This window comes from Plectrocnemia conspersa, unplaced genomic scaffold, assembly GCF_051122295.1.
Source record: "Plectrocnemia conspersa isolate PC_06_02 unplaced genomic scaffold, ASM5112229v1 ptg000002l, whole genome shotgun sequence".
Taxonomy (NCBI): Eukaryota; Metazoa; Arthropoda; class Insecta; order Trichoptera; family Polycentropodidae; genus Plectrocnemia; species Plectrocnemia conspersa.
This window is the reverse complement of record NW_028277166.1, coordinates 24,739,953-24,753,400: the sequence shown is the minus strand read 5'-3', so window position 1 is coordinate 24,753,400 and position 13,448 is coordinate 24,739,953. Positions and strand designations below refer to the sequence as shown.

Genomic DNA, 13,448 nt, shown 5'->3' with positions numbered 1-13,448 from the left:
TTAATCAAATATTTATTTCTTCTGGTATCACTGGTGCTTGTTAATAAAATTAGCATTATAACGAGAGTTCTGAAAAACTAATTTTTATTGGCCAACTTTGCCCTTTTTATATCGCCACTTCTTTCAATTTGACCGATTATAAGCAGTACCTAATAGAAACGATGGTTTTACATTGTGACAGCTCGTAGTACTCAGTATTATTCTAATCCCGCCAGATTCTCTTGTCCAGTCTGAACTGGCGCACCCCACAATAACTATGATGAGTTGTTTGAAAATTTATCGCCAGCAATAAATCGCTAGCAGTTTACTCCCGTGTCAATTGATCGCTAACATATTTTATCGCCAGGCAATACATATAATTTGTATAAATTTATTTATTATTTAAAATTGAAAATAAGTTTTTTTATATATTTTAATTTTACCATCCGCGCAATGAATAAATATTGTTTCATTGATATAGCACTGTATAATTGAATCATTTGTTTGATACATTTAACTGGCCTAGTTAGTAAAGTTACATTGATACTTTTGAAAATATAAATTCACATACGTACATTTCCTGTTCAAACCCAAACCTACCATAATGAAAGTTTTAAAACTAATTATAGTTTTTGCACTTCCATTAGATTAATTCCTTTAGGTTGGGTTTGGGTTTCAACAGAAAATGGGCGTTACGCAACTGTCAAACTGAGTTTCATAGACATTTTATAACAGCTTATAATTAAAACGTCTTGATTTAAAAAAATATTTTTTTTAGACTTGCCACACCGTCAATCAAAAATAAATTAGCGAGTTAGTATAAACACATCTTATTGTTTTTAGACGTTAAAATATGCTAGCGATCAGTTGTAGGCTATAAATTGTTTATGCGATCAATTGCTAGTGATTAATTGCTGGCGGTTAATTGTGGGTAAAAAATTTTTCTAGATTCATACAAAATGTTTCTTCACAAGTTTGCTTTATTTTGCTAGTAAAAAGCATATAGTGACAAAATGTGTATTATTATTGTATTTTCTCTAACTGGTTTAGTTAGAGAAAATACTTAGCGGCTATCTTATATATTCCAATTCAACCGAATTTGAACAGCCATTATTTACGAGTTGTTGTCACAAAGCTATCGATTCCACTAAGTACTGCTTACAATCGATAAAAATGAAAGAAGTAGGCGATATAAGGAGGTCAATTGAAATGAGCTCTTCAGAACTCTCTTTATAATGTAAATTTTATTAACAAATACTATTGATTCTTCAAGAGATCCTTTAACTACCAGAATAAATAAATTTTTGATTAAACTTATTAATGAATTTAAAATGAATATTTCTATGTAGTACATACATATGTTACAATCAAATATGTTAGCTTGACTATTTTTAAGCTACGACAAATTTTAAGAATAAAATCTATGTATATTAACGAAAATGTAATCAAAATTATTATATAAAATATTATTTATGAAAAAACTAATCATAAAACATATTTAAAATGTACTTTAAAAAGTTATAAAAGTTAGTCACTCACTAACTGGATAACAAAGCTCAGAAATAATACTTTTTTCTGAGTTGCCAATTTGCTTTCTGTCAGATTTCACTCGTAATATTATTTATTTTATTTTTAGTGGTAACATCTAGTAATGGGTAAATACTTATTATATCATTTAATTAAAAACAAACCTCTTTTCTAAATATTTGCTACGGTGCTAAACATTTTTACAATATATCATAAATTTCAAAGTATTCTTTAGTAATGCATAATTTTCATACAGTTAGAATTGCATGATGTATCCTATCTACGACGAGCTATCATCATCTTATAATACGGTTATATCTTTTTTCATATTATATAATATGTTTTACAGTTCCTAGACCATGGTTTCTTACATACTTATCTATTTTTGGTGGACGTTTGTATTGACAAAAATCACCTTTTATTTATATTTTATTTTATATATTAACTAGTAGTTTCTTTTTTTATTATTATATATGTATTATATAATACTTACCATATTGTATTCAATATGAGATTTAAATTTAATACTGTGACAATATTGATTGCCGGAAGAATCTTCTGCGTGTAAAAAGTTACTGTTTATCTACTCTTCGTTTATTATTTACTAATATAAAACCGCGACAAAGTATCTTGATAACGTTATCATTAACCCTTTTTTCACCATTACCAGCGTAATATATAGCAGACGTTTTTTGTTGCCTTATCGCCATAGCGTAGAGAGTAGGTACTTTACCGAACTTTTATAAGCCGATTAGCACTCGGGAAACTTACTCCACGCTCACGAGGAATTTCGCGACTTTTTGATTTACTTATTTTTTCAACAACAAAAAAGCGAGAATTATCATGTTTTATTATTTCCCCGTCAGCGTCACTCGTTAACCGTTTGTCATTAATTATTATGAACGGTTTCCGTTTAAGGAGAAAAACGTACCCGCCATTCCCGGTCATTAGCTCTCGACTCTGTGAACTACTTTGCGAACTTAATTTACAGTTTCCATCGGCGGCGCGAGCCTAGAGAATCTGTCGGAATTAATGGTTTTCCTGTTAGTTTTTGAGTTGAAATTTTTCACATTTTAATACGCTTTGATTAATTATAATAATAGTGGCGCTTCATAAATCACGCGATTTTCACAATAAACACAGCCGCCGACGAGCGTCCTTGTCAGCTATCTGGGTCATTACTGTATCGAAACGAAAACACGGCTGACCGAATAATCATAGCTATAAGATAAGATCGTCTGCCGGCGACCGTGTCGAATTGTGTTATGTAGATACATATCTGTTTTGGAAATTCGAATGCATAAATTCATGATTTGTCCCCTCGAAAAAGGCGAATTGGGACGCCGGTGCGTTGGGTTAGAATTCATTGAAGATTGGACTGCTTTTATTATTTAATCCAGATATATTTAAAAACAGAAAAAAAACTTACTTAAGTATTTTTGTATGCATACCTATTTAAATGTATAGGTACATCTTTATGTAAGAATCTCGTTTAAGAGCATTTCGACTTTCGTTCCGCCTGTTTCCGCTACTTAGTATCCCTCATAGACCGCGATAGACATTATTATCGTTATTGACCGAAAAGGTTCTCGGTCGCGAAGTGGGTCAGCGCATTTACCCACAAACCCAAGTTTTACCCAGTGTCTGAACTGTCTAGACATCCACGAAAACGCTCTTCGGAATATTTTCCCATTTCAGAGCTGAAATCCCGTTTACTGCATTATAATATTCCCGAATAGTTTTCTTTCGAGTTTAAAAAAGAAAATTAGCACAAGCTCAATAACCGTGCCATTAGCACGTCGAATAAAGCTTCACACCATGAAAAGCTCGTAAATGTGTTTTTCCTCTTTCCCCCAAACGAAAACGTTCCCGATCGATTTTAGTCTTCGTTTCGTAGAAATACGCGTGTACTTCTTTTCTCAACAATCATTGTGCTTTCGGCAGTTTCACCCCTCATCAGGTTTGTTCACATTAACGATAACGGACTTATTAATCAGATGAAAACACGGTAAGAGACCGCATCGGTTTGTTTACGCTCTTGTTGGTAGCGAGTGAGCTTTTCACGGGTATATTCCGATTCTAGGTATTTTTTTATCGTGACCTAAATTTGACGTATGTACATATCTGCTTTCAGTTTAATGAAGATTTATGTAGGATATTACATACTAAACATAAATATTTTATCACGATTTATAGTGATATTTTTTAAGTTTTTTGCCGTCGTATATACGTAGAAAGTTTATAAAACTATTTTATTTTTATTGTTTATTACTATAAATTATTCATAAAAGAATAACGATTAATACAACACTAACTTGAATTTTAAACAATTTGTTATGTTATTTACTGAGATTTTTTCCTTTTAAATAGCCTGAAAAAGACAACCCTCGCGATAGTGCTACTTCAAAAGTTGTGAGTATTTTTATATTTAATTAAATCGCTCACTAACATCATGCAAATATTTATATAATGTAGTGTACATACAGAGTACAAAAAAAAATCATTACAAAAATGTACTCTACTACAATATAATAATAGATATATATTTTTATCTCATGTTCTGCAAATAATATTTTTCACCACGTACACTTATAAATATTTATTTTTTACTTATTGAAAAATAATGTTTGTGTAACATGGCTAATAATAATATGTCTATCATTATATTATAGTGATTTTCCATACAACTTAAGGGTCGCTTATGGTCTTGTAGGACAGTCAAATAAGGGTTTAATCTGAGAGATAAAATGCTAAAATTTTGCACGGACCTTTGTTTTGGCGTTCTAAAGATAGGTTGAAAAGTCTCATAAGATATCATGTCTGCTAATCAAGATGACAAAGGTAATAAAAATCTTGTTTTGCAAATATCTCGCCTCCTTTGCGTCGCACGTCATTAGATGTTTTACAAAACTTATAGAACATAAAATTTTCTACAAGTTTGTTATAATTTAGTTTTTCGTATGATTTATAGTTTTTGAGATATAGCGCGGGGAGTGGAAAGTGCGCATCTGTTTATAGGATAACGCTATGTAAACTACGGAGCCAGAGTTACCTGCACATTCTTCTACAGTTTCATAGGAAACATCGCAAATTGTTATCTGCTCAATGAACCCATCTAAAGCATTATAACTTTCAATCTCCATATCTTCAAAAATCTCTACAAGTCTGAGTTAGCATCTGAAGCAGCTACGATTTCATGTACTTTTATGTACAACGGCTGATCAAAAGTTATTAGGTATGTTCTTTGTCCATGTTTCTTGGCAGTGTTTATATGCACACTGTAATGTGGTGTAAATTGTGTCCATATTACTCGCAGGATGATGAATAAAAGTAAGAAACAGAATCCGAGAAGTTACTATTGTATTTTGTAAGTTGTTCAATAAATCCATTCCACCCTGGCAACGGTGAGATATTTATCCACTTTCCGTACATCCACAACAAATCAACTACATTAAACATTTGTTCTGTTAGTTCTTCTACATCATTAAAATTTTGAACTTGAATCCTGCTCAATCCAGGTACGACTTGCTTTTCATACACTATAAAGGATGTGATACTGCTGCCAAATTTAGAGTTATTATTTTATAACTGCAGAATTTAGAGTTATTATTTTTATCATTCCCATTATATGAACAGTATTATAGCCATCAAGAGTATAAATATTTATATCTGCATTGTCCGCTGCATACTGTATTAAGGCATCTGACTCTGATGGTTGATTACGAGGCTGTGGGTGATAAACAGCTGAAATTTCATATTTTACAGTATCACTATATGAAGCGGAAATCCCTAAACTTGACAAAACATCCAAAAGTCTTTTTGATCCATATCTTCTATGAAGAAATACCGATAGGCATATTAATAACTACGATGAAAAAGACCGTTCTCTTTTAAGACTTATAGCTGTGCATTTCGCTTTCAAATGCCCCGTCTTTCCTTTTCTGTTCTTTAAAATAACTTCTCATTAATCACGGCGTTTTTCTTACAATTGTCAATTGAAGATGATTCAAAGTGATGTAGCATTTGGCATTATAGACAATATAATCAAAACTATTAATTATGAGTGTGCCAGTAAGTGTTTCGTTATATGAATAATATATCACGGTTATTCTAACAAAATTACTATTGACTTTCCAGGATCTAATATTAAAAGACAAACAGCGGTGATTTGGCAATTAAAGGTATACATACCAAAATTAATTAAACATATTATAATGCTAGTAATAATGAAAAATCTCGTATTAGTGTAAACAAAAAGTTACATTTTACCCACTATATATTGTAGTATCGTTTACAGTTCATTTTCAGAAGCAATGATAGATCTAATAACATTTACGTATGGCAAGCAATTAATATATGACATATTGCGACAATTTTGAAGAAGATGAAGAGATGCCAATCTACGTGCTTAATCCTCTACAGTAACTTCCGTCAATTTTGTTCTTAGGTTGTCGTTTAAATTTAATTTATGGATTATATTAGTAGTAATAATTTTGTTTAATGTTTACTCTTGAAAAAAGTCTTATTATTTTTCAGAAACAATAATGGAATAATTTGATGTCCTAAATGGCTACAACGTAGAATTGGTATATATAAACAAAGAGTGAATCTTTTCATGTTGAAGTCATTGTCAGCAAGTATTATCTCTTTATAAAGAACATACTAAATAAGTTTGATGTAACTGAATATCTTGAATTTGGCTATTCCGAAAGAGGAATGATGGCACAGAACAAAAATTGAACAAAAACCATGACGTATACATATTTTGCCACATTGGAATTAAAAGTAACCCACTCTTAGATATTTTGGCTATCGATTATCCCAGGTATGCAATCACATATTTATAATCATTGTAAAATGTCGTTTATAAGATTATATCCAAGAAACTACACATTTATAAGCTGTCCGTTGGCTGATATATATAGTGTTCCCACTGCGACGGCGCCAATTTGTTCGACATTAACTTTCAATCCTCATATATACTAAGGGTATATTACACGTTCACGTTTAAAACGTACCCGGTTTATTTGCAATTCTTTAAATCTAACGAATATGTGCATTAAATCAGTAACAACAATAATTTTTATGTATTGTGAAAGGAAAAACTCTCTTTTTGGCCTCGGAGCCCGGTGGCAGGAATTCAAAATTTGAAGATTTCATTACGAAGTTTGGTTTATGGATGTTTATCTAATTTAATCAATGTATTCTTCTTATTCTAAACACATTATAAATATATTTAATTTTCATAGTTATAACACACCTAGTTGATTTGCAATCCGATTATTTATAAAAAGAAAAACTCGCTTTTCGGCCACGGAGCCCGTCGCCGAGAATTCAAAATTTGAAGATTTCATTACAAAGATTGTTTTATGATTGTTTACCTAGTTCAATCAATGTATTCTTCTAATCCTCAACACATTATGTATATATTTAATTTTCATGGTTATAACACACCTAGTTAATTTGCAATCCGATTATTTATATTCAGTCAAATGGAGCAAGGCACATGACGAATTAATGAAAAAATGATTGTCGCATAGCAACATTTTATTTATAAATAATAATTATTTAAAACTGTTGTCACGTTAATGTCGGCCATCTTGTTTTATATTTAAATGCTTGTTTTGAATGCATTACCGGCGGCTCAAAAATTAATCGGAGCAAATTTAATTTTTATTTTTAATATTTTAATTAAATATATTTCCTTTGTTTACCTGTATTATACACCGTTCATACAAAGCGATACGATTTACAGAGTAGATAATTGAACAGAAAATGTTTCATTTTAAGCTATGTGCGTCCGGAAGCGACGGCTTAGAACAGTTAGTAATATATAAGATGTATACCCAGAGGTAATGTCATTTTTATCAAAAAGAAACTCAGATAGTATTTTTCAGTAATTTCCTTTTTATCGGTTTACCGTCTATCTTTCTAATGCATTACTATTGCCCTTTTTGTAATAATTTTGTGGTTTAAAAATAAAACAATCAAAAACAACCAATTTCACTTATTTTAGTTCATTGAATACTTTTTCCTTAAAAAATACAACTGGTATTCAGAAGGAGTAAAGACCCGTAAATATGGAAGCTATAATAAAACTTTCCAACCAAAGTTGAGATTTTATCCATAGGCAATTTAGCAATGTATTTTTATGTTGGAGAATATTTTTTTGGCTATTCACTTTCACTACAGATTGTTTTTTTTAATCAACACTCAATCGAGTTTAATGTTTACTTTTCGCTTCTGCTTAGAGGCGTAACTCAAATGTGGGGGGGGGGGGGGCGGACCACCCCGAGCGGCACTTGCTTGGGGGCGGAATTTTCGCGATGAAAGGACCGTGTAATTCGGTTCTTAAATTTAATACGCTAAGTTAAATATGTTAAAATAATAAATAACAGTTTAACAAATGCCGATTTTATGAAGCTCGTACTAAAATAAATAAATGCCTGATAATCATTAGTCTATTTCATCAAACTTGAAACGTTTGAAAACTTTTGCACCTTTTTTTATATGCATATAATATGTGAAGAGTATGTAGCGTGACTATGGGTAGGGGTTAAAAAGAAGCCACCTATCATGAAAAGTTTAGGCATATTGAAGACATGTATCAAGTTACAGATTTTGTATTAGATAATTGTATGGGGGGGGGGGTAATGTTAACGAGCACCCCGGGTGGCATAAACCCTAGCCTCGCCACTGCACTTTATCTTTACACTTTAAAATAAACAATTCTTTGCAATCCCGTCATACACAAGGAAAATTATTTTAAGGGTGCATTTTAGGAGCTTAAATTTTAACGTTTTTTTAATCACGTTTAAATAAAAGACCCATTTTTCATCCGTAGTGATCTGATCTTAGAGAAATAGCTGTAATTGTTATTATATTCACAAAAGAGTACATGTGTTGATTCTCGTTATTCTGCAGTGATCGGACAATTTATGAAAAATCCAAAAACTCTCTTTTCAGCTCTTGTCAATAGTTTTCTTAACACATTTGGGTAGTAAACTACAAAGTACCGATCTTGCTTGATAATTCTTCGATGTGCTAGTATGATGAATTCCTAAACATGAAATTTTCTATTTAAAAAATAGTATATTTGCTTTATTATGTGTTAAATGTTTACGACTTTACAGACTGTTGAGACTATTAAAAACAATTAATTCAGCAGAAACAACGCCGACGCAAACAGTTCGACGCGACTACTAATAACACGCGCACGTGTCAGATTTGCATACGTTTAACACGCGCTTCATCAGCGCTGTAGGAAAACGTGATTACCATTATCGCAATGCATCATTACTGCACTGCGCCCTGAGAATCGCGCCTTAGATAAGCTTTGATACGTCGTCGAAAAGTCAGCAAGCAGTTTGTTGTTCTCACAACATCATTACCATACGAATGGGTCTCGATGAAAAAATACGCCTTTTTCACGACGCGACGAGGGTGTGCTAATTGCCGGGATTAACCGTTCGCAGGTGGCTGGTAGCGCTAGTGTAAACACGGGCTGGCTCTCTTTCATTATACGTGTCCGAAGGGTAGTTTAATTTGAATATAGACGACGCCGTCGCGACGGACGGACGACTCGTAATCACGGAGATAAACACCCAGTTCGCTCCCGCGCTGCTAAAACCGTGGCGTGTATGATTTGGCGAAACCAAAAAATTTTCTCAAATTTTCACTCGTGTTTTGCTCGTGCTTTCCTTTTTAGAGACGCCGGACTATCGATATGATCTGGACGTTAAGGATTATAAGAGGCTGGCTTGTTAATTTTAAGCTGTGCGTTCACACAGTTCAATTGAATATTTATTTATTTAAAAAATATATTATTCAATACCAATCAATGTTTTTTGACCGGCAAATATTTGAGAAAGTCAGAACCAAAGCTTGCTTATCGCAACTAATATGTTTGGTCATAAAATGTATATTACCAAATAATGTTTTGGCAGTGCTAATGATAAATCCTTGCTCCTTTTCTCACTACCTGCTCTGAATGCAGCTGTGAATTTGCCACTATTTATTTTAAAAACTACAGCGCTTATAAATCATTTCAAAATATTTGCAATAATTTAATTTTAGACATTCTTGATATATTTGAAGATGTCTCGAGAAATGAGAAATTAGCCTCTTAAAATTTTCTCAAATTTGTTTTGAGAAAATAACATTAATTAACATATTTAAATTTTTTTCCCATGATATTTGTTATTTCTAATGTAAAATCTAAAAATGAAGTCAAACAAAAGTGAGCTAATTTATAATTGTGTCGGTGTGTATCTAGGGGGCGAATCTGCAATCCCTAAAATCCGCTGAATTATTCTTAGACGCAGTCTGTTGATGCACATTCTTGTGTGGACACTTGCTTTTCTCCTTGGTTCGTTTTTAAGTGTATAAAAATTCTGATTAAGAATTAATTTCCAAAATGTTTTCCTGTCCTTTCATATGACGTATTTTTCGATAATCAATTGCATAGGTGTGTATATATTAATACGTTAAATACTTCCATTACTTAACTGTTCTTTCACAATAAGTTGATTGGTAATGTAATTTCATGCTTTCAAATGCGTCACCCTTCCGTTAAATATGCACGTGTGTGGCGTGTGAAATACAAGATTGTAACGTCCCAAGAAAATGTCGGACGATCCTATTGCATACTTTATGTGGATACGGAATAAACATCGTATACGTAACGCGTGCGTTATGTCGCCTATTACAACAACAGCCCTCAACTATTCCATTAATTCGACCCACTGACCCAAATCGGGACGATCCCTGTCCGCCACGAACAACACGTTTATTAATTAAATATCACGTTACCCTCAATCGTTTCGATTGAATTTTAAGCACGTTGCATTCTGTCCGAAATTGCTAATAACCGTTGCGTCGTTGGTGTCTCTGCTGATTTTCCCGGTAAATTCCGTGTTGAGCGCTTGGTTTGTAGCGACGCTTTATTACGTTGTTACGTTACGTAACGCATACGTGTCTACTACGTGTTGTGTCGTTATACGTGCACTCAACGGCGGCGCAATATGGCGGCGACGTATGCGTAAAACGTTTTCTAGTGTTTGCCGAATGCAGAATTGCACTGGCGATTTGCCCTTGAGGGTGAAATATCGACGGGTATATTGAAAAATTTCAAATTTAGCTAATGTAGACTGATAACGTACAGTATATCTAGGAATTCGAACTGGAACTGGGTACCCGGCTACCTGCGCGTTTTAAAAAGTCGAGTACTCTATTATATTTTTACATTTTTAATCATTGCAGGTGTATGCTTCTCGACCAACAACATGGTTTCCGTAAATCTCGATCCACTGTCACTAATCTAATGGTTTTGTCTAACTATGTTTCAAAATCATTGGACTCTGGTGTACAAGTGGACGTCGTATACACAGATTTTGAAAAAGCATTTGATAAAGTTAACCATGCTTTACTTGTAAAAAAGTTATCTAATTTCGGGTTTTCTGAAGATCTCATAAATCTATTCTCAAATTACTTGACCAATAGATATCAATTCGTCAAGTATAATAACTCCTTTTCAGAACGATATAAGACCCCTACTGGAGTACCTTAAGGATCCAATTTGGGTCCATTGTTGTTTTTATTGTTCATTAATGACATAGAAACAGCAATAGAGCATTCAGATTTTTTATTATATGCAGATGACTTGAAAATTTACAAGAAAATGCATTCGATTTCTGATTCCCTCGACCTACAGGAGGATCTCAACTCTATATGGAAATGGGCTTGCTATAACCAATTGCCTTTCAGTGTAAAGAAATGTCACACAATTTCATTTTCAAGGTCGTTAACGCCGGCAAAATATTCATACCATCTAGGCGGATATTTTCTGGAAAGGTTTTCTTCAACTAAGGATTTATGAGTGACTTTCGAAGAACGTTGGAAATTTAGCCAGCACATTGCAGAGACTCATAGCAAATCCTTAAAAATGCTCGGTTTTATCTTGAGAAATGCGCGTTACTTCAGGAATACTTTAGTATTGCGCACTCTTTATGATACTCTAGTCCGCAGCATACTAGAAACTAGCTCTATCATTTGGATCCTAGGCGTAATGAATCAATGTAATGAATTGAAGCTGGAAAAAGTACAACGTAAATTTCTTCGATATTTATACTTGAAGGAATACGGGTATTATCCGTTCTTGTTTCCCAGTGCTTTTATTTTGGGAGCCCTGGGATACGTTTCTTTGTCGACTCGCAGAAGTGTTTATGTAATTAAACACTTCTGGAAATTGCTCAAGGGCATCGTAGACAATCCTTCAGTGCTCGAGCAGCTTCAAATGTGGGCTCCTGAAGGTGGTTATAGTTCTCGGTCGCGTCCACTATTCTTGCCTGTTAAGTGTAGAACTGGAGCACTTGCCAACTCTTCTCTGGCCAAGGCTATTTATCTGCTCAATTCTGTCCATAGTAATATTGACATTTTTTCTTGCACATATGGAGTTTTGGTTCAGTTCGTATGGGACAATGCACACCTGTTGAGGTGATTTGTGTCTGTTGTTTTGTCTTGTTTATATTTGTATGTATTATGATGTATTAGTACTTTTGACTTTCGTGACGCATTAGGTTTGCCTGTCAGGTCACGATGGTTATAATTTTAATAAATAAATAAATTTGACGGGCTTAGTCTATTGTTATTATTTACCGTCAATGATCGTTAGAGTCTTGATCGCTTGTTATCCATCTGTTGATGGATAGCTCTCTAACAAGAGTTGTGAAAAGTTTTTTTTTTATCAATTACACAGAATAAATTATTTGATTAGATATCCATTTAGAAGTAACAAAAATATGTATTCTTTACTTTTGAAAATATGAAAAGAGCAAATTCTGCTTGTACAATTAGGTGATTCATAGATTCATAAATAGAAAATTATAAAATGTTATGATCCTTTAAGTTTATAATCGAGAGTTGACAATGATCGGCACTTTATAAAGTTTCTGTTAATCCTTTGACTCATAGTAGAAGCAGATTTTTGCTGTCAACAATATATTGGGACGGGTGAGCCTTTTCGCGTGTTTTTACGATAAACAAATTCATGAAATTGTATGTATGCATACTATATATTTATATGTATTATGATATATTTATACTTTTGACTATCGTGACGCATTAGCATCGTGACGCATTTTTAATAAATAAATAAATATATTAAAATTATCCCACGCTCACAAACAAAAGCAAAACAATAATGCTTCTGAAATATTTCTTTGCCATTTTTGTCTTTGTTACTTTAGTTTCATCATAAAATTGAATCTTGTCTGTGGACTTTTAAATTTAAATATTATGACTAAAATTAAATCTTTCTTAGATACAACTTGTGCAAACTATATTCACAATAATTGAGAGGGTCGAACTATTTTTTTTTATATTTAGATTTTAGTTTGATCGCGTCTTTATGTAAATTCAAGTTCCGTTGAGTCGAGTTAAACGTGAAGCATTGTTTGGGATAAAAAATATTTTATGCCAAAAAAATTTATTATATAACAGTAGGTGCATATTCGTTGTACGCTAGTTCTAGTAAAATCAAACCAGACATAAAGATCTATCAGCGAATGCACATTAGATTGGAGCATCGACATGTACATATAACTGTGGCTGGATGTGGTTTTCGGTCGAACTTTGGTTCGGCCACTTCACATCCACAATGCTTCGGGGATATTGAAAATCCTTATTGAAAGTCGAGATAGCGATCGTCTGGACGTCCGCTATGGCAGAACGGGCATGTCAATGTGGCACAAATTGTCGATGTGGAGACTCAGAATATCCGCAATGTGCATCGCGCAGCTTATGGATATTCGCAAGTGTGTTTTAGCATGTTTAACTCATATTAATATAAAATTTGATTTACATGCACTCTGCACTTTATGATTTGTGTTCGGTATTCAGAACGCTTTAAAGTTGTAGAACATATGCAATAATGTCCCAAAATA

General features: G+C 33.0%; 1 protein-coding gene across 2 annotated transcripts in view; it reads left to right on the top strand.

Annotated features, from left to right (window-relative positions):
- The window catches only part of Hers (Histone gene-specific Epigenetic Repressor in late S phase), a 386,163-nt gene that overhangs the window by 71,250 nt on the left and 301,465 nt on the right, over window positions 1–13,448 (top strand). The window contains exon 3 of one of the 2 annotated variants that reach the window (XM_088205896.1): window positions 3,877–3,918. The exons of the other annotated variant lie outside the window; for it this stretch is intronic. Within the exon in view, the coding sequence (XP_088062022.1) occupies window positions 3,877–3,918 (42 nt within the window). The remainder of the gene's footprint in view (window positions 1–3,876; window positions 3,919–13,448) is intronic. 2 annotated transcript variants of the gene reach the window in all.